Source organism: Falco cherrug, chromosome 7 (genome assembly GCF_023634085.1).
Source record: "Falco cherrug isolate bFalChe1 chromosome 7, bFalChe1.pri, whole genome shotgun sequence".
In the NCBI taxonomy this organism is placed as follows: Eukaryota; Metazoa; Chordata; class Aves; order Falconiformes; family Falconidae; genus Falco; species Falco cherrug.
In genome coordinates this window covers 69,849,790-69,871,642 of record NC_073703.1, presented here as the reverse complement: position 1 = coordinate 69,871,642, position 21,853 = coordinate 69,849,790, and the positions used below count along the sequence as shown (strand labels likewise).

Sequence of the window (21,853 nt, the reverse complement as noted above, 5' to 3'; positions counted from 1 at the left end):
CTGATTTAGGATTGGATTTGTTAGCATAGTGAAATTTTCTGGTTTTTTCATATGGTTGAGGGCACTGAGGTTTTAGTCTCGCAGACTTTTTATTTTCCTAAGCAGCCATTGTGAGTCTTTCCTTTCCCTGCTTTCAAAGCTCCTTGTGAGATGGATGCTTGACCTGCTGTTCTTCTGGGCTTTAAAGAATTTCCAATTAGGAACGGCAGCACCTTTCAGAAAAATGGCATAACAAAAGTATACAGACCCTTCTCTTTTCCTCGCTATGCTTTCTTGGCTAAAATTAAATTAGCTTGTACATACTTCTTTTCTATTTCTTTAGGGAGACTAGGTTCAGAATGGCTAAAGTGAAATGATAGAATACCAAAGGGTCTTTCAACAGCCTGACAAAATCCCTTGAAAACAAAGAAAAGGGACATGACATAGCTCAGGGGAATGGTAATTGCATAGACTTCTTAATCTTTTGCACACTTGTTAAATTAATCGCAGCTAGATTAATAAGTAATCCAACCGGTCATGTTTACCCAGCACCCATTTTTTATCCATTTAACATCTGCAAGCAGACTGTGATTTTCTTATATTTTTAAAAATTGTCAGTCAGAGATATCAGACTATATTGCTACTTTTCCTTCATTGGTTAGGAGTGTATGTACTTCATGCCAGCATGAAATATTTAATGAATTTGACGTTTAGCTTTATGTGAAAATGTATGTTGCCAACATCCATTTTCTTAAATGTATATAGAAAACGAGTGAAATAAAATGTTTATATGTGGGAAGGGAAACTGAGAATACAAGATGATAAAAAATGAAAAAATCAAATCCACTCAACAAGACAATTGAATGTTTTTGTTCCATATTGATCCAACTCCAGCTGAGAGCGACAAAAAGGCATTACTGTTGCAAGGCTGCTTGCCCTCTCTGTAGCTAACTCATGTTCATCACTGTAGTTTAAGTCCTGATCTATACATTGATATTCTTAGGGCGTGATTGTGATAGACTGTTTCATCCAAATCCACAAGCACTTTGTGACTGGTGAGACTCAGAGGAAAAACAGCGCTGAGCAATACAGTCTGAGTTGTGTCCTCACCTTTATGGCCCCTGTGCAAACTGTCTGTGGTAGGTTGACCTTGGCTGGCTGCCGTGTGCCCACCCAGCCGCTCTCTCACTCCTTCGACCACAAGAGGGGAGGAAATAAGATGGAAAAGTTTGTGGGTCGAGATAAAGACAGGGGGATCACTTAGCAATTACCATCACAGGCAAACCAGACTCGGCTTGGGGAAAATGAACCTAATTTATTGACAATTAAAATAGATTTGGATGGTGAGAAAAAAGGACAAAGGTTAAAATACCTTTTCCCTCCTTTATTTTTTTCCCAAGCCCAACTTCACTCCTTCATTCTCGACTCCTCTTCCTCCTCCCCACGCCATGTGGTGCAGAGGAGGATGGGGAATGGAGGGTTGTGGTGAGTTCGTAATAGCTCCTCTAGGGCTGCACCTTGCTTCTCACACTTCTCCCTTGCTCCAGCTTGGGAGCTTCCTTAAGGAAACATCAGCCTGCTCTGGTCTGGAGCCTTCCGCGTGCTGCAGTGTGGGTGTCTGTCTGGTGTGGTCCTATCCGTGGGCTGCAGGGGAATACCTGCTCCGCCGTGTCCTCTTCCAAAACTCACACGGGCTGCAGGAGAATACTTCCTACAGCTCCTGGAGCACCTCCTTCTCCTTAACTGACCTTGGTGTCTTCAGGATTGTTTCCCACACTTTTTTTTTTCCTTATTCCTTACTGCCTGCACGGTATTGTTCCCTTTTTTAACCCTGATTGCACAGAGGTGCTGCCAGCTTGGGGGATGGGCCCAACTGTGTCCTGTGGTGGGTCCCTTCTTCCACAGAGACCACCACTGTGGCCACCCCTGCTACCAACACCTTGCCACCTGAACCAAATACTCTGTTGTGGTGACCAGCCAGCCAGGTACTGGGTTTCGGTCACGCGCTTGCTGCCCAGCTCAATGGAAGCAGCAATACTCTGGTAGGACAGGCAGTAGAAATTGGAGAAGATTCCCACAGGACTTGTTCTTTGGATCAAACAGGAGTGACAGTGCCCTTCAGTGGAAAGCAAGATTCATTCCGACGAGTTTGTTGCCTGCCACTAAAGCAGCTCTCCAGGAGCAGAGGCAAGGCTCACATTTCCTTTAGTTTTTCTGATCTCTGGTGCACCAGTATCACCACTCTGTGAACGCTGTCACAGCTGGGAAGCTCTTTCTACAGAAAGAGAGACCTTAACTCTGACCACAATAATTTCTTAATTCTTACGATGTTCTCATTTAGGCTGTTTAAGATTTTTTATTTTTGCCTAAACTATCATTTTCTAATGAAGAAGAACAAAAGCCACATTATAAAACAGCGGTGTGTTTTTGTTTTCCTGTAACTGCATTCCAAATCAATTAAGCAGTTGGGGTATTCCAAGAGCTATTAATTAGTATGTTTCAATTATAACTGATGAAGCAGAATTATGTAGATTTTTTGGAAATTTACCGAGAATCATAATTTCGAGCACTAGCTGGGACTTTATGACAAATGATACAAAAAGTTGCAGAAGACTTTTGATATGACATTTCCCCCAAAGCTGCTGCTGGGGATGACAAAGCAATGGTTAGCCATATCTCCCTCTGGTATGTATTACTGATATTTCTCTCCCCACCAACAGAGAGAGCTTAATATATGAACTTTCATTTCACTATTTTGTTTATATTTTAGTCGCGTTATCCTGGTATAGGAAGCCAACGGTGACTTTATTCCTCATGCAGTTTTGTAACCTAAGATGATGCTTCTTTCTCCGGGAAAGGGGCGATGGGGAGCCATCAGCGCGACTTTCTAACAGCACATTCGATCTTTTTGATTTAATATATGTTGCCCTTTCTGCCTTTACCTGTCTCTCTGTACTTTTGTTGAATGCCTTGCTGCTGCTGACTGCATTTGCAGTGGGCGGCTGGGATGTTGCTGAAGTCAGCAGCGCTAATACTGCATTAGAGAATCCACTTCAGAGAAAACGACGTTAGATTTAACCAGCGGGGTATTGCTGCGGTGGAAAGCTATATGCTCGGGGGCACTCTGTGCATTTTCCAAACAAATAATGTCAGGCTTTGCTTTGGCGAGCAGTAAATGTAATAGTACTCCTCCTCGCTTCGACAGCACTTTGCAGCAGAATTCTGGACAGACGGTGAACCCCTGTGGTGCGGCAGCCCTGCAATACCTTTCACTGCTCCAACCGGGTGGTGGAACGCCCTGGGGATACGCAGAGGGACCAGGGCCAAACTGGCGTAAAACATGTCAGGGCTGAGAGCAGTTTTCTTGATCCATGGCTGTATGGATCCTGTGCTACCCAGACAGCAGTGTTCCTCATTATGCCTCACTCCAGAGCAACAGCCACAGGGATACTAGTGTTCTGCCCCGCATGTAATCATAGCCTGCGGGCAGGATTTGGTCTCCCATTTCTTGATCACAGCTGAAATGTCACCTGTTAATTAGCCCGCATCATGCAAAGATGCTGCACAAACACAAAGGCAGACACAGTCATCTACTGGGAGTTTTGCTCTAAACCCCAGATTTTCTAAACCAGTGTCAGATTTTTGAGTGCCCAGTGTGCGAAATTCCAGCGTTCATTGTGCTGGTTAAACGGATGCTTTCTGCTTTGCAAAACCTGTTAAAAAACCCCACAACAGACAGAGATGGAGATTGGGGGTGGGGAGGGGGCTGGAATAGCAAGCAGAGCAGGTGGTGGAAATGATAAGCCATGTCCTCATAATGCAAAATTTTAATGGCTTAATGACTTTTTGGCTATGCGTGGACAGAAACTTCCACATTTCATTACTTCCATCATGTGTATAGCAGCCACCCATTTCCTGATGGACGTGCGAAGTCCCTCATCCATACACCCGCATGGATTTTCTGTTTGTGACGTGTTTACGAGCTGTTCGTATGGCTGGTAGCTTGATGCGCTCATCGTCTCCGTTCCTCCTCTAACAAACCTCTTCTCCTTGCTCTGACTCCCAGGCACAGCCCTGCTCTCTTACCCCAAGCAGCCAGTACCTGCGATGGCTGCGGGAAGGTTGTGGGATTGGAAGGGAATGCTAGATACGCGTGTGCTGCAGGAGCTTCTGTCTGGACCTGAGCCAGAACCGACATTGTCTATGAGTGCAGGAGCGTATGCTGTCCACCATGGGCTGCCCATTTTGCTGCCTCACCACGCGTTCAGTCAGGAAGCCCTTTGGATGGTAACTCTGGTGTGTGGCTGTTTCAGAAGAGGAGTAGGGGGAAGGAACCCAAACAACTAGTGTACTCTGTCCAGTGAAAATGAAATAAATGAGGCTCCTGCTGGGATGCTAAAACTATTATGGCCAGTGGAGTCCTTTCATCCCCCAGTCCTCTATAATCCATCTTAAAGAAGGTAGATCCACCTGCTCATAGTGGCCAGTTCAGGGGAGCTGTAGTGGACTTGGCTAGCACCTCACGGACGTTTCCGAGCTGTGGAGCTCCAGGTCTCTGTTCTTCATACATGTGACAAAATACCATGTTTCTAAATTACTGCGGGAAGGAACGCCGGCTTGTTAAGTAGCGCTATAGGAAGGATATAAAGTGCTGGTTACCCCACGCAGGACCTTGTGGAAGCTGTAGGGAGCACGATCTGCTCGTGAATTTTCTCAGGGAAACTGGGCTGCGTGATGAGATTGTAATGCGAACAAAACTTTTGAGTTTTCAGACAAACATAAGGAAGACTCCATGGGAAATTTTGCATGCTTGACTATGAAAATACTTGAAGAAAGCATGATTTCTTTTCTTTAAAAATCCTCGCATCATACTATGAGGTTTTGGGGAATCATACTAGTGCCTACCTTCAGATGCACATCACAGAACCTTTTGACTTGAACTGAAAGTACCTTGTTGCCTTCCTTGGGTGGACCCACTACAATGGGAGATGAAATGTCCACTTTCATTTTTGATCAACTCACATATTAAACTTAAAGCCAGCTGCTGGGTTTATGAATGCGTTAGTATGTATCGTCTCCGTCCAGTTCTGTGCTGAATCCTGTGAAAGCAACACTTGCATCAGATGTGTCAGGGTACTCTATTCTACTCTCATTAGAATGTATATACATTCCTGTGTGCTCAAGTAACACAGGAACATGGAAGAAGATAAAGTACTAAGTAAGATGCTCCGTTAAACCTGATTTACATTTTTTTTCTCAGATAAAACTTGTGACAGCAATACCACAGAGGTAGGTATCTTAATTTTAAAAAAATTTATTTGGTTTAAACCAGTTGAGAAACTCTCTTCTAAAACCAGGTTTCTTTGGTATCTGCTATTCTTGGTGTATTGGGTAAGATAGGTGCCAGGATGTAGGTCAGTGGAGCAAAGACGTGCTTAATGTTTTCATGGGAAAAAGCTGGTTGAACATCCTTGCAGCCTTTTGGCTCTCACTTGAAGCTGTCCTTCTGGGGTGGTTGTACTTTGAACCTCTCTGTTTGGAGATTTCCCCTGTAAATTAGAACTGTTTTCATAGCATCATAACAGGTTATCTAGCTCACCTTGCTGCTGTAAAGCAAGCAGGGCCAACTGTACCTAAATATTCCTGGCAGAAATGAGTCTAACCTGTTCTTAGAAACGTCAGTCTCCCAAAGGAAAGCATACCTGCAGTATTAAAGGCCATTTTTTAACCTGAAGCAATGTCTTATGGCACATTGTTTCAATAGTCCCAACATTTTATGATATAGCATTTTGCTTTAGAATAGAGTATTTCAGCTGGAAGGAACGTACAAGGGTCATCGAGCCCAGCTGCTGAAGTTGGGTTAAGCTTTGTCCCAGTCTTCTTGACGGTCAGTCAGTGGGAGCTTTGATTGCTTAATTCTCATCAGTATTAGAGATCTCGGGTGTTTCAGCTCCTCACGTGTCAGCAGGAGGCCTGGCTGTGTTGTTACATCAGTGTATCAAATGCAGGTAGAGTGGTAGTACTCTTGGAGGCAAACAACTATACAGATCCTAACATCTTAATTTGACTTGTAGCGTTGATCTCGTCAGTTGCCTGATGTTGAAGCTTATCCAAACAAACAGGAGCTCACCTGTCTTGCCCCACTGGCATCCTCCCACTGGGGTAAGGCCAGTGTTGAAGGGCTGGTGTGCTCCTTGGAGGGCACCTGTTCCTTTGAGGTTACCTGCCTACTCATCTAGTGTGTGCGTGTGAATGGAGATTCATGGGCTGCTTTCAGTGAAGCAGATTAAGCCTTTTTCAATATGATTTAAGAAACACACATTGATGAGGTTCTGTTCTGGGAAAAGCCTGTTCTGGCAGCAGCTTGTTTTGAAAAACCATGGACTATGAATAAAGCAGGGATTGTTCTGCATTTATTGTAAACATATCCTTTGCTCTTTTGCTCTACATTGGTCCTAAATAACAGTCTAAACTATCTCTGAAGATGCAAAATTTATGTAGTGCTTTATTTTCTTAAAGTGTTTGTATAGTTCTGTACACTGTTGATTTGCCACTGTGGTCCATCCTTCGATTTTAGTAAAACTACTTGTTGAATTTCTGGAAGTTTATATAGCTTTTATGTTCATATGTTTGCTCAAAAATTGTACAGACATGGATTCTTGTAGGACACTCATGTTGGAAAAGTGAGCATTATTTTATCGTTTTATTATTTTAGTCACTAGCCCTGCTCTTGTCGTAAAGAGTGAGATAGCTGCTAGGCAGAGTACCTGCACTGGTTTTCCAATACCTAACTGCTGCTTAAAGTCTACCCTGAAACATCTCCAGGGGGCTGGCTGCAGCTGTGCCTGCTGCGCCAGCCTGGTGAGAAGGTGGTCTGTTAACATCAGTCACTCAGCTAGCTGCTTTAATAGGCTCTTCCTCTGTATTAATTTATATCACGTAAAACTGGATCAACATTTCTGCATACACTTAGGGCAGCTATCACTAATAGAAAATGAAAGACTTTAACACAGTTCTTAGGAAAAGAGCTGTCTTTTATTTTAGAGATAAGCAAGCCAAGCACAGTAATCCATTGAGCTGTGTAAGTGGCACAATATTTATAGGAACATTTTACGTTCCCCACCCTGAACTTCCCATCTTGTTTTTAAATCAGTACAACACATTTTCCTTTGAAGACAGAGTCAAACGGGCCATGATTTTACTGTAAAGCTGTCATTAACACTTTGCCAGAAATATGATTTGAATAAGAAACAACATTTATACTAGCAGGGAGGAACAGAAAACTCACAAAAGCTGTTTTAACTCTACCAGCTCTTGACTTCCTTCCTCTTGACTTATCGTTTGTGGGGTATCAAAGTCAGGCTTCTCCCTCCACTGAGAGACTTTCAGATCACTGCAGCACGCCGTTTGTGTCACATGCATCCTGCTCTTCTTACCATGTGAGCCTCCCATCATCAGGCTGTTTTGCTGAATAATCTCAAGAGTGCAAAGCCAGCCCTCAGGCTTGCAGATTTGGTGTTGATTCACAATGTACACAGTAGTTATGGGCTTTAACAAATATAAATTGATTGAATTCCATGGAATCCATGGAAGTTCTGTTACACTGACTTAAATCAGCTGAGCCACTTCTGGGAATACTCAAATCTCTTTAGTTCATAAGGAGACGATGTGACTCAGATTTAAGATATTTGCCTATAGAGGAGGGGTGGCTCTAACTGCTTCACACAGCCTCCCTGTGTGATGTTTCTTCTGAATGCTTTCCTGATATTTCCTGCTGAAGCTCACTGTGCCTATTAGAATAATTGTTTCCTTTCAGAAGGTTTAGAGAACAAAACTATTGTTCTTTTTACAAAAAAATGTGACTTCTTTCTAACACTGTCACTCTTCTCCTTATTGTCACTCTGAGTTCTTAGAACTTGCATGAAATATATGCGGAGGTAAGAGAAATTATCCCATTAAGCTTGATGTCGCCCCACCTGGCTGGTAAGTGTTAGAAACCATAACGACCTTTTGGTGGTCAAACTGAGCAGCTGTGCCACGGGGTATTGCAAAAGTGAGATACACACAAAGGGGATCAACCACAGAGGCTTTTCTTCTGATCCTAGATCCTTTCTAATCTATTTAATATCTGTCACATATGAAAAGAAATATTAACTCTCAGTGTAAAGCAACTATAGCTTTCTTAGTTTATTGGTTAGCAAGTCAGCTGGAAACTGTCCTCAATGCAATGCTTCAGAGATGCATCACTTCTAGGAAAATGTGACTGTAGTAAACAGCTGAGTTATTTATTCAGTATCATAAAATGATTTCTATTGGGAAAGAGCTGTAGCCCACTTCAAACTCAAGGTGTAATCGTGTTGTACGTTCAAATTGTATCGGATCAGTTTATAGTGCCACTCTGATGAGATGTAAATCCTTCTGCTTTAATTTCTGAGCAAAACAGCGAAGACACTTTGGGAATAAGTTCAGAGAATGCAACTAAAGTGACTGTATTTTAACTGTAATCTGATTTCGGTCTGATATGAAATAAATTAATCCAGTTTCAAAGAAATTACAGGCCAGTGACAACTGCACTGTGCTAAGATTACAGCGGGGATTTGGTTTAAAATGAATCCAGCATCTTTAAAGCCTGCATGTGGTACCATTATACCAGAGGATGCCAAGGAACTTGGCCTTGCCCTGCCATTGCTAACACTGGCAATGGAGAGTGAGGAAGTACGATGTCAAGACACCTGAATGACTTGGAGGCGAGCCAGCTTTGCTTTGGATGCCTTGGTAGCTTGACACAGTGGTTGGGCTAATAAGTTTGGCCGGAAGTCATTGCTCGTTAGCTGTGATGTGCTGCCGAGGCCACGCGGGTTATTATGGCATCGGTGTCTTGAGCTGGGGTGTCCATCGTCGTGCCTGGTGCATGAGCGATTTTGACCTCAGTTATCTAAGTATGCTTTGGCTGAGGAACAATTTGTGCTAAAATTTGGGAAGCTTTTGGGCTTTCAGAACATTTTCAGAAGGGATGGTTTTGTGAATCCTTGTAAATAATACAGGCCTGGTTATGCTGGTAAGCCAAACGGCACTGTGCTTTGCAAAGCGTTTTCTGTTTCTGTCAATACTAGGCCAGGCAGTGATCACTGATCAATTTCCCAGCACTAGTAATACTATTAGTATTATGATTTAAGGACATAAATCACTGTGAGGGTCCCTCACCAAACACCACCTTGTGTAACTGATATCCTAACAAGTATAAAATTTCATGTTCTTATTAGATAAATGGTTTTCTGCATCCTTCTGAAATTTTTGCCGTATGCAACCGGCCTGTCCAGTTCTAGAGAGAATGGGTGAAGCAAACCCTTGAGGTGGGTTGTGTTTGGGTGGACAAACCACAACATGGAGCCTTCCAGATGAGAAGAATCCCATCTTATGAATAACATGGTTTTATGTGAGAGTCTTGAAAATGGTACTTAGGAAAGTTGTATGGGAAGGTCAAGGTCACGGCCTCAGGGATGTGATTTTGAATAAGATTTTTTTTACTTGTGTTTCAGTGGCTGTTCCCCCACCAGTGCCAGCCTGTGAACCCGAGCCCAAAACTAACGGGCATTACCCAGCTCCACGGCTCTCCGTTTGCTCCCGAGCCACTGTTGTTGCTACCATGGAAGCCCCTTCTCAAGGCCTGCAGACAGTCATGAAGTGGAAAACAGTGGTGGCCATCTTCGTCGTGGTGGTAGTTTACCTGGTGACAGGAGGACTCGTCTTCCGCGCCCTGGAGCAGCCCTTCGAGAGCAGGCAGAAGAACACGATCGCGCTAGAGAAAGCTGACTTTCTTCGGGAGCACGTTTGTGTCACCCAGCTGGAGCTGGAGACGCTGATTCAGGTATGCCACGGTGGAGAAGACAGTGCTTCTTGGGATGTGGGCTAGGCAGCTTGGCTGCTCGTTGGTCTGCTGGGTCGGTGGGGAACAAACTGCCTCCCAGAGCCCTCACAGTGGGCAGCATTTCCCAGCCATTTCAAAGTCCAGGAAAGAGAAACCATGTCTCTAAAATGTTCTAAAGAAAGGTTAAATGTATTCACTAGAATAAGGAAAAAATGTGTCCAAAGAATACCAGAACTTCATATCTGGAAGAAATTTTTGTGAGAGGTGACACATTCGCGGGACATTTGTCCATCATCTCTGTAAATTTTTAAACGATATTAAATTCATAATTCTTCCTCCAAAATTAAACACAGCAACCAGGAGAGCAAACAGAAAATGATAGGTGGCAATTCTGAAATAGATGCTTAGCCAAGAATTCTGAACTTGTTGGCATATTAATTTACAGGTTTACTATTGCAAATTTTAGGTAAATGAATGATGATGAAGTACAAGTTTAAAATAGAAAATAATTGGCATTGAAGAACAACAGATTTTTTTTTTGTCTGCTCTAGCATGCAAAGCTTTAGAATCAGCTTTGAAGGAAATAAATATCAAGTACACAGGGATAAGTGGAAAATGGAGTAACATGCAAGAAAGGCCTATCAAGGGTAGAGTTATCTTTCACAGGATAAAACTTGAACCAAGGGCAGTATTACGGATCTTACAAGACTTCAGTAGCATATCTTCTAGGATCTCATGGAGAAACCTGTCAGTTAGCCTGGAGACAGCAGAGATTGGGTAAGAAATGTGAGATACCTAAGGAATATATTCCAAAGTTTAACTTTTAACAGCTAGCTTTAACTTTTAACTAACAGCTTCATGTTAACTAACAGCTTCAGATACAGCTTTTGGATCAGGGCTGGCTTGGACCACGTTCTTCATCTGGCTGCAAAGGGCAGATGAACGTGCCTGGTTGACAGGGGACGTTCTGCTCCAGGGTTTTGGTTCAGGTGTGTTTCTGGTGGCAGTGTTGCAGAGCTCCGTGTTTCTCTCAGCTCCTTAGGTATAATGTGTGCTGGCTGATTAAAGGATTTAAAAAAAAATACTAAAAGCAAGAAGTCTGTATTCCCTTCACGGGAATGCCAGTATTAAAAGATATGCAAAACGCGTTCTTTTCTAGCAGAAAGCTTAATAAGTGCAACAAGCAAAGCATCTCTTCAGGGTGGCAGCCTCCTGCATACTGACTGCTACAGATTTCTGCATAGCCCTTATTCTCTAGCCTCACCTATGTACCAGTTCTAATTCTTTACTTCACATGGTATTTTTCCTTCTTTCACCTCAAAAGCGGTGACACTAACATAAAACCCAGGCACACTCTGTCATTAGAAGGCAGATATTCTGAACAGATCTTATCCTCTCGGGAGATTTCAGTATGTCCTCAGGCATTACACTGGGTAACTGGAAATCATTTTGCCAAGGTAAATTAAGTGGGTTTAGCAGCTTAGCATGTGAATGTCTTAAGGCCAACTGATGTGAAATATTGAAGCAGATTTGTCAATAAATTACAAGTTCCTTTGGATTCTTCTCTATGGCTAGGGGTGAGGCTGGCTCCAGGGATGCAGTCGGGTGTGCTGGTAAGAGAAAACTGATTGTAACCAGCTTGCACAGCAGAACAGTGAGCCGCTGCTTGAAGATAATGTCAGGGGGTTAATGCTGTGCTTTCATGCCTTCATGTCGATGATCGCAAAAGTGACATCTCCCTGGCTGGCGAGATGCATTTCTGCATTGCACCAAATGCTGCATCTGCCTTTGCAGCTATGGTTTCAGACAGATGTGGCAGCCTCCGTGGGTCCTGGCTGCTGCGCTGGGCGCAGTCAGCACTGGCTGCTGCTGAGGGAGCTGGTTCTCATTGATGCCTTTTGCCCACCTGAAAGCCTTTAGATGAACACAGATCATACTCTCCAGAAGGACTGTGTTGATCCATCTCTGTGCTTTGGAGAACAGGTTAAAAATACAAAAGAAAGACTGTAGAACTAGCTTGTATCCTTTTACTGGGGGGTGGCTCTGGAACAATCTTTTAAGGAGAAGAGGAAATGGTCTTCGCAAGGCTAATAATAGAAAAAAAATTATCCCTTTGCCTAAATTTGAATCTTTCAAACAATTTCCCTTTGGACAAACTATAAGGAAGATGTATGGCACTGTATGAGGAAGCTGTTAAAATCTGGTGTGGATGAGACATCCTTTCCAACTTGATCTCTGATAACCCATTGCAAATGTTAGCACTGGCAGCAAAAATGTGAATTGCTGAGTCCAGACTGTGAAGGTCATTCAGAGACTTCAGAAGTAATACAGTGATGAAAGTGCAAATCCCTAGGAAGATTCAACGTATTTAAAATTTGTATTTGTCTCTTGGGTTTTGGTTCAGGTCTGTGTAATACTAACACAATGACAGATAACTTTTTCTTAACAATAGCAAGTATTTCACAGTGCAGTCTATATTGTCCAAAGTCACCTGAAGGAGAAGTTCTTAACTGTACATTTTTAAAGCCCATTTCTATTTCTGAAGACATTTGTTGCAGCCAAGCAAGTTCGTTAGTGCCTTATATGATCTACAATTTGGCACATGAGTGAATACCAGAGTAAGAAAATGACAAAATCGTGTGCTCTGTCTTGACGCTTTTGATTTTTCAGTTAGAGGGAAGTGAAATCTAGAATATGCCAAAAGACAATGAAACTTCAGGTGCTTCAAGTACATTTAACTGTATTTGTACCCATTTGAACAAATAGCAGAAGGCAGCAGGACTCAAGTGACTGGACATATAATTGAAAAGAAAAATAACGTTGGTGGACACACATGCCAGCATATTCCAAAAAAATTTTCTTTGTTCTTTTGTGTCATAGCATAAGCTTATTAGTAGCTGGGGTCAAAAAGAAGTCATCTTGCCTTTGTAATAATGCACACTTAGAGTGTATAATGGGGAGGTTATGCCACTCAGAAAGACCAGATGTCGTCTGTCATTAGGAGAGGCAGGCAGGAAGACCATCAATGTGTTTTGGCAAAGCAATTCCTATGGACCTGATAGGGGTGTTCATATCTTATGTAGCCTGTGCACTGTGTATGAGTAAAAAATTTTGTAGTGAGCCCTGCATGATGATGCAAAGATAGAGTGGCTTGCTACTGTAAAAAGTTACTTAGGTTATTGGTGGGCTGCTTTCTTCTTCCTTTTCCTTCAGGGTTTAATTTAGGAACATGACTGATGATGGTAAAAAATAAAAATCATCCACCTGGGAACTAGAGTCGTATTATTCATGTCCACTAATGACTACAGCAACTCATTAGAGTTAGCCTGTAAGCTGAAAAGGAAGCAGAGCTGGAAATAAGCTAGTCAGGCTTTGCTGGCTAATTATGTTAGTAAGAGTTCATATTTTGGATAGGCACTTTTGATTAGTGTGCTGAACCACTTCTGCCCTGAAGGTAAAGCAAGAAAGGGATGTCCTGGTTTGGGCTGGGACAGAATTAATTTTCTTCCTAGTAGCTGGTGCAGTGCTGTGTTTTGGATTTAATGTGAGAATAATGTTGATAGCACACTGATGATTTAGCTGTTGCTAAGTAGTGCTCACTCTAAATCCAGGACTTTTCAAGTTTCCCATGTCTGCCAGTGGGCAGGAGCACAGGAAGCCAGGAGGGGGCAATGGCCAGCACAGCTGACCCCAACTGGCCAGGGGGACATTCCATACCACAGAACGTCACACCCAGTATATAAACTGGGGGTGGCCGGCTGGGGGTGGCCAATCACTGCTGGGGGACTGGCTGGGCATCAAGTCAGTGACAGGTGAGCAACTGCACTGAGCATCACTTGTTTTTTTTTCCTTTTGGGTTTTATTCCCCTCTCTCCCTCTCTCTCCTTTTCAATTATTGGTGGTGTTGTTATTACTATTATTATTATTATTGTTTTATTGTATTTCAATTATTTAATTGTTGTTATCTCAACCCATGAGTTTTACCTTTTCCCCATACCGCTGGGGGCAGGGGCAATGAGCAGTGCCCATGTGGTCCCAGTTGCCGGCTGGCGTTAAACCATTCGGGGAACATCCTGTAAAGATATTTCAGTTTTCAGCTGCTTGACAGGTTCAGTTCTGTCATGAGCCAGCTTGTCTTTTCAGGGTGTTTCATTGTAAAATGAAGAGAACTTGAATGGCTTTCATGCGCTAGGAGAAAGCTCTAGACAGAGCAGGAAAAAAAAAAAAGTATTTTGAGTTAACTATGGGGAAGACGTGCCTGTTGCTGAAGACAGGAGAAGGCTGTTTGAACTGTGATGAAAAATGGTGGTAAATATCTGATTATTGAACCTTCTTCCTGTGCCTCTGGAGGCTGTCTTCTATCTGTCCCAACTTCCCTTCTGCCCCTGTTCCTTATGTTGCTTTATTCTCCCTGAAAGGAGATGAATAAAGAATTCAGATCTCTTGGGTCTTGCCAAAGTTGGTGCAGGCACCCTACTTTGTAACTTCAGAGATACTCCAGTTGTATCAGAGTCAGACTGAGCCTAGGATGCTGCAGAAGTCTGCAGCTGTCCTGTAGCTGTGTTGCTTCCAGAACTTAGCTAAGAAGTTTGCAGGGAGCTAAGCCGTATGGACTTAGATCTCTGTGCATGTCCCTTGTTGGATGCTGTAGGTCTGCCCTCAGACACAGTGCATGCATGGCAATCAAATCACTCTGAGTGCAGGCAGATCACTGTTTGGCTGATTGCCACCTAAAGACCTTTATAGGATAGGCAGACATATTTAAAGGATGGGCTTTCAAAGCTTATTACTTTTCATTATATCTGAACAAAAATTGCTGGCTCTGATCCTTCAAAAATGCTGTTGTGGAAAAGTGAGTAAAAGGGAATTTATAATGAGGATGCCTTAATCACTGTATGAAGGGTGGTGAGAATAAGTAGGGAGGTAGGCAGTATAGAGAAAAGTTATTAAGGAATTAGTCCTTTAAAAGCTGCCTGCTAATTAGAAGCATCCTCATAATTCTAATAGAGAAACATCAGAGCATGAAAGGCTATTGAAACAACTTTTTGTATGCTTGATAGAAATCTGCTTGGAAAAGAGTTGTAGAGGGAGATAATCATTATTGGATTAGCATGATCTGTGGAAAGGAATTAATGGAACTAGAAAAAAGATGACAAGAATTTTCTTTTCTTATCAAATTCCTATCCTTGGTTACACATAGAGTACATCCTTTGAGTAGCTCAGCATTCAAGAAGGGTATTATGCTTATCCTTGGAAAAGATTTGTCTTTTTCATGGTTAGGATGTCACTGGAAAAATTAAAGAAACATGAACAAGTGAACCAGATTAAAGCCTTTCTTCGCAAAGGCACCAGAAATAGTGTGTTTGGTTCCTGTCACCTCGCTGGCTGCACTAAGTCCCCACTATCTCATTGCCTGCGGGCATAACTCTAGACTTTTTCTTGATATAATTGTCTTAATTAAAGATCAAGGTTCCTAACACATTAGTGATGGCTGCCATATACTCACTCACTCGCCGAGGAGGATGAGATGTGTGAGTACCCGGGCACGGTGAGGACTGCTTACACCCCACCGGCCTGATGGCTTTAGGACAATTTCAGCCCTTTGAGGTATTCCAGGTTACTGCCTTCCCTGAACGGGTGGCATTTCAAAAGATAAATTACCATAGATTAATTACTAGTCATTAAAGAAGAACGCTCTTAAAATTCATTTAAAATATTGGAAAAATGTTGTGCACTGTGCGTGTAACTCCTCTTGAGAAGGAAGAAGGGATGAGGAATCAAGTAAGTGTGAAATGGTCCTGGGTACTTTGGTGTCTTGTTACTTTTGATGATACTTCAGCTATAAAAATACCTGAAACTACTAGTTTAAAACATCTTAAATGTGGAAGGTTTGCCAACAGAGCAGTTAGCACTCTGGAAATTGGTTCTTTCCCTACTCCAAGATAACATGAGGATGCAGCTCTTTAGGTCTACCTGGAGTTCCACAGGTTGGGAAACTCATGTCTAAGATGTCATGGTCTATGTGAGCTGGGAGAGTCTTGCCAGTGATAGTGTCTTTGTTTGAGTTTTGTGTCAGTCTCCATCTTGCAGGATGCTTCCATGTAGGTGGATTGTGGCGGTGGTAGTAAGGCACCCTTTACTTATCGCGTGGCCTGCAATTGCACGTTTGAGTGCTGCTGACTGCAGGGCCGTTCGCTTGCTGCTCCCTGTCTGTCCTGCACTGCTGTATGCAAAATACTGTGTATTAAGAGATGGCACTGGGATAGCTGGGTATTTATAAATGAATGATGTCAGTCAAGCTTTAATTTAAAAATGAATATGTTCTGGATGAGAGTGGAGCCCGAGAAGCTCAAAGCTACCTAAGGCAACGGGATGCTCCTTCACTTCAGGGGTTAGTGCTTGGCCCTAACAGGCTTGCTAAACTGTGTAAGCTCAAATGTGATTAAAGTGTTGTAATTAGCTCGCTGACATTCACACACTCAGGGGGAAGGCAAACAGCATTCCTTGGCAGAAGTAGCATGCGGGGTAGCTGACCGTGTGTCATGGCCTATTTAAACAGACGACCTGTCTGTTATGCTGATTTATGCTCTTCTGGGTAAACAAACCAAGGGTCTCTGCTTTCACACCACCTGCAATGTGCCAGCAACTGGTGCAGAAGCCCTTTCAAATCGTTTGGTCCTAAACACTTCCTTTCTCTATATCCCCGTTCCTTGAGGTACGGAGAGGGGCTGAGGAACCCTGGCTGTCTGCCCACGTGGAGTGCAACTGCGCCAGCCTGGAGCTTGCTCAGGCTCTCATTTCGCAGCCAGCTTAGCTTGACACGTGGCAGTTCTACTGTTAACAACGGCTGTCTACTGTTAACAACGGCTGTCTCGTCCTGATCGCAGGTATACCTGGCCTCTGTTCTTGCCCAGCTTTTCCCTTTTTCTGGGGCAATGCGATGAGTAACTAAAAACCGGGGAGCAGATTAGCTGAAATGAACTCAAGGGAAAAAATGTGGTAGAAGAACGTTTGTAATGATGAAGTCCCTTGAAAATACAGGCAAAAAAATGAGTAGGAGAAGTGCAAAATGGAAAGGGAAGAAAAGAAAAAATTGTGATAAATGAGCCATCACAGAGAAGAGGTGAATAAGGAAAAAAGTGTATCATGAAAGCTAGGGATAGAAGAGGTGTTAAATGGATGCATTTAAAAGTTGGTGCTAAAAGCACAAGAGGATAAGAGGTTATAGAGATGAAGAGAGAAATCATAGATGTGAACAGATGAGATGGGGCAACAGTAAAATGGAACAGTTAACTTGGCTTTGCACATGGACTGCGTAGAAAAAGGTGAAATAAAAAAATTACAGTGAAAATTCATAGATCATAAGTCAGAGGGAAAAGAGAAGTGGTTAAAGAAATGGAATAAGCAAAGTCAAACTTGCACTGATAGTTGGGAATCCTGTGTTGAACAAAGTCTAAGAGAGGGTGCGTGAGGCAGCCTCTGCCTCCCCTCTTGAGCCCAGGAACCAGTTCACTGGGATAGCCCAGGCTAACGGCTGGTGGCAATGTTGAGGGGGAGGAGCAGCGTGAGAGAGAAGGGGAAGGTCTGGCAGTAGCATGATGACAGCAACATGGAGTGAGGCTGGAACAGGACAGAAGGTCCCAGTGTTGGCTGAGGTAAGAGTTAATTTCCTTAGTAGCCGGTGCGGTGCTGTGGTTTGGGTTTGCTGTGAGAACAGTGCTGACAGCACACTCCTGGTTTCGGTTGCTGCTGGGTGATGTTTATACTAATTAAAGACTTTTCGGTTCCTTGGGCCCTGCCAGCCAGAGGGCTGGGGGGGCATGGGACACTGTGAGGGGACACGGCCAGGACAGGTGACCTGAACGGGCCAAAGGGGTATTCCATACCATGGGATGTCATGGTTGGTATAGAAACTGGGGGAAGAAGAAGGAAGGGGGGGACATTTGGCATTGTGGCGTTTGTCTTCCCGAGTAACTGTTATATGTGCTGGAGCCCTGCTGTGCTGGGGGTGGCTGAGCACCTCCTGCCATGGACCATAGTGAATAAATTCCTTGCTTTGCGTTGCTTGAATGTGTAGCTTTTGCTTTACCTATTAAATAGTTCTTATCTCAACCCTCAAGTTTTGCATTCCTTTCCGATTCTCCTCCCCATCCCTCGGGGCAAGGAGAAGCGAGCGAGTGGCTGTGTGGTTCTGGGTTGCCGGCACCACGGCAGGGAGAAAGGCAAAGAGCTGGAAATGGTAAGAGGCAGAGAGAGAGAAGCTTGGTTCCTTTGCACTGATTTTATGGAACTGAGTCACAGCTGGGAACATTCGGGAAGGACCAGTTTGCTTTGAAAGGCAGTCGGTTTAGCTGCTGTTGCTGAGCGAGGTCTGCATTTCTCTCTGAGAGGCAATGGATTGCATGATATGATCTACAAGCACCTAGAGAATATGTACCAAAGGGCATCTCAAAAGTGAACTTAGAGCAATTGGGCTGAATGTGCCAGATGCCGGTGAGAGATTTATTCCTGTACTTTGGGGGTTGCTGTATTTAGCTCTATCTTCCTTTGGACTGTGAAGCTGCAATGAAAGCCAAATGTGTATGTCGCCACGACACAATATGGTGCATTTCTAGAAATCCCAAAGCAAATGCTCAGCAGGCTGGTGTGCCTGCCTGGCTTGATGTGGTGCTGTGTGGGATGTAGGACAGTGACCAGGAAGCAGCATAGCTACCCAGCTTCTGCTCTGTGCTTAGGTCATTCAAGCACTAGCTGGGAGTCTCTGTACTTTGTTTGTGGAGCTTTATTTGTGGACATGTGATCACATCCAGTGTGGCAACTGGGAAGTCCTAGCCGATCACAAAATTGTTCCTTCCATGATGTTCCCATAGCTATCCTATTTGTTCATTTCAAATGGGATATATATATATATCTATATATCTCCTATTTTTTCTTTAGTTAGCATAAAATATAAATAACAATCAATTATTAATTGTCTAGGAACTAAAATCCTTGGCTGACTAGCTCCAGTTGACTTCACAAACAGGATTTGTATTTACCACTCTTCTTGCTGCTTCTAACATCAGCTGTTCCCACGGGGGAATGTTTTCCTGTGGCGGTTATTGCTACAAGGACGATATTTATGGATCTCTTTGTGGTGTTGCTCCTCTACTCAGTTGCTTTGTATCTTTTGTCATTTGCCTACACCTTGTACCTTTCTTCCACCTTAACAACTATTCAGGTCCGTCGTATGTTCAGCTTTTGTGTGCAGAGGACGCTACCATACTTTGAGCAGGTATTAATAAGTTTAAATCTCAGCTGTTCCCACGGTCCTAGAAATTTCCCCTTGGAGCCTATACCGACTTGCATAGGATATGGTAAGGCATGCATAAGGCTGATCTGTTGCCTCTTTCTTTGCAGCATGCTATTGATGCTGATAATGCAGGAGTCAGTCCCATAGGAAATTCCTCTAACAACAGCAGTCACTGGGACCTTGGAAGTGCCTTTTTCTTTGCTGGAACAGTCATCACAACTATAGGTATGTTTATTGTTTATCTTTCAAAATGCATAGTCACACTGAGACCTGGCTCATGAAATACATTTGAGGAAGGCAGATCACAAAGAAATCAGGTGGCTGAACTGTATTGCTCTCAGTTCTTGGAAGGCGTGCTGGTGGTATGTGGCAAGGGCATTGCGCCTCTGCGTAAATATCAGGAGCTGTTTACACATTTAGGGTAGAATAGCAAAGCTGAAGTGAAAACAGGTAGCGCTGATGTAGCTAAGGCTTTCTAACCCTGTTCTGGATGTAGTTGCAGGTGGCCTTAGTTTTCATGAAAAAGATTGAAAGCCAGTACCCAATGAAATAACTATCCTATGGTTGTTGGGAATTTGGATTTTAATATTACAGATGTATTTAGCCGTAAGGGTAACCTTCTTCCTAAGTATATCAATTAATTTTGGCTTATGCTCTGAATTTTGATAGAAGCAATTCTTCTCATACCCTACTCTGTATAGCTGGAAATGTATTTATGTAAGTATCACATCCTGTTTAAAATCCTTCCTCACCTTCATACTAATAATTGGAAAGAATTCCATGAATTGTACATTGTGTAAAAAAATTCTTTTTTTTTTTTTTTTTTTCATTCTGGAATTTCTGGCCTTGAAATATTGACACATTTCTCTGCATTAGATGAAGGGTATACTGAACTGCTCCATTTACTTTTTTTGAACCAATAATTTTAGTAAGTTCATTATTCAGGCCCTTATCATCTGTCCCCCCTATACACTGTGTCTAATATGCTTAGTCTCTCAATCTGTGAATGCTGGCCTCAGATATGCTAAGGTTTTTATCCTCTCCTCCTCTGTGAGCCAGTTCCTCTCTTGAAGACTGTCCAGGCAGCTGGGATTTCAGAAGGTGGTCTGAAGGAAAGAAAATTAGAAACTCACAGTATTGATGATAAAGTTTATCTGCTGATAATCATACAGTGATTTTGTGATTTTAAGCTTGATTTCAATGCTGTCATGGTTAGAGGTCAAGAGCTCTGATTATTTGGAAATCACTGGGGAAGCATTGCTTTTTATTTGTGTTGCCTTTAAGTATTCTTCTGCTTTAAATATTGGATGAAGTGCTTCTCCGTATCACAGCTGTGATGCACACACTGGTGGCTGTATAGACAAATAGTCTGACAGTCACATAACCTTCCTTAAAGTGTGAGGATCTGACTGAATTCTGCAAGTTCTAGGTGCAGGTAACACCACACCACAAAGCCTGTGGCAGTTACAAGACTTGCTGTGGCGATCATCTCGAAGAGCAGAGGCTGTGCCTTTGGCTGTGCCTCTTTGTTGCTGGTGAGGGTGAAAAAGCAGTTGCATAGGGCATGCTCCTCCCTGTGCTCCCCTACGTACTAAGCTACATTACCACGTATTTTTAACGGTAGCATAAAACCAGTGGGTGGCGAGAAAGAAAACATTTCTGAATCAAATGTAAGAAAAACCCTCCCTTAATATTTGTTTACTCAATAGGCCCAAGTGACAAGCTTTTAAACTACTCATTAAAATAAATGCCACTATGTAGGCATGGTTTATGTAGGCATATTCATTGACATCTGCTATTTAAATAACTTTTTGAAAAGAGCTTGGATTTTTGCCCATATTTGCTTTAAATTCTCCATGAGTGAGATTTTTATAGGCTGCGTAAAGTCTACGTATTTTGTCTGGGCATGAAAATGATTTTATTTTATCCACCAGAGCCCTGTTAGGGCTCCTCTTAGGCAGACACTCAGCAGGCTACCTGGTCAACCTCAGTCCGCAGTCCTGTGGAGCCTGGATTTTCTTGGAGAGCTCTGGGATGATGGATGCGGCCATGGAAAGGACTGTGGGTTGTGGGGGAGGCAGCACTGTGTGTCAGCCTAGTCCTTTCACCATCCCATGGCAGGAGGTATATCCAGTGCCAGTGTCACATACCTAACAGGATCAGGACCTGGGAGCCCAGCCTTAATTCCCAAGGACCAGGAGGAATTGCTGTAGGTGAAGCAGACACTCTCTTAGATCTCCATCCCTCTGGATGATCTGCGTTTCCACTTTATTTCGTCAGTGACTTGTGATTGTGTGGTCATTTTTAATATTCAAACAATTATGTATAGCCAGAATACAAATGTCTATAACATTTCAATAAAGGTACCTGATCCTAAAGAAAAGGGTGCAAATATGACTGCCACAATTGCTATTATTTCTCTTTAACATTAACATTTTAACAGAAATACCGTGGCTACTGGGGTCAGAATGCTCTATGTACATTCCTAAGGTTAAACTCACACGGGTGGTGGAGGGAAGGAAAGTGCCTGAACAAACTGTGGTGACTACATGTACTTTACTGCATAGGACAGGTGGAGAGCTGTCTTTCTCCCAGTATCAGATGTTTCCAGTATTTTACCTGGAGTCACAAGGCTGGGAATCAAACCCAAATGTGCTTGGGCCATGAGAGTTTTTGCTCAGGATATGCAGCTGGATAATTATGTCTTGATCAGG

The 21,853-nt window shown here is 43.0% G+C and overlaps 1 protein-coding gene across 1 annotated transcript in view; it reads left to right on the top strand.

Annotated features, from left to right (window-relative positions):
- KCNK10 (potassium two pore domain channel subfamily K member 10) overlaps positions 1-21,853 on the top strand; it is a 65,697-nt gene that overhangs the window by 15,848 nt on the left and 27,996 nt on the right. Inside the window, exons 2-3 of the mRNA XM_055716538.1 lie at positions 9,519-9,847; positions 19,247-19,364. Of these exons, the coding sequence (XP_055572513.1) occupies positions 9,519-9,847; positions 19,247-19,364 (447 nt within the window). The remainder of the gene's footprint in view (positions 1-9,518; positions 9,848-19,246; positions 19,365-21,853) is intronic.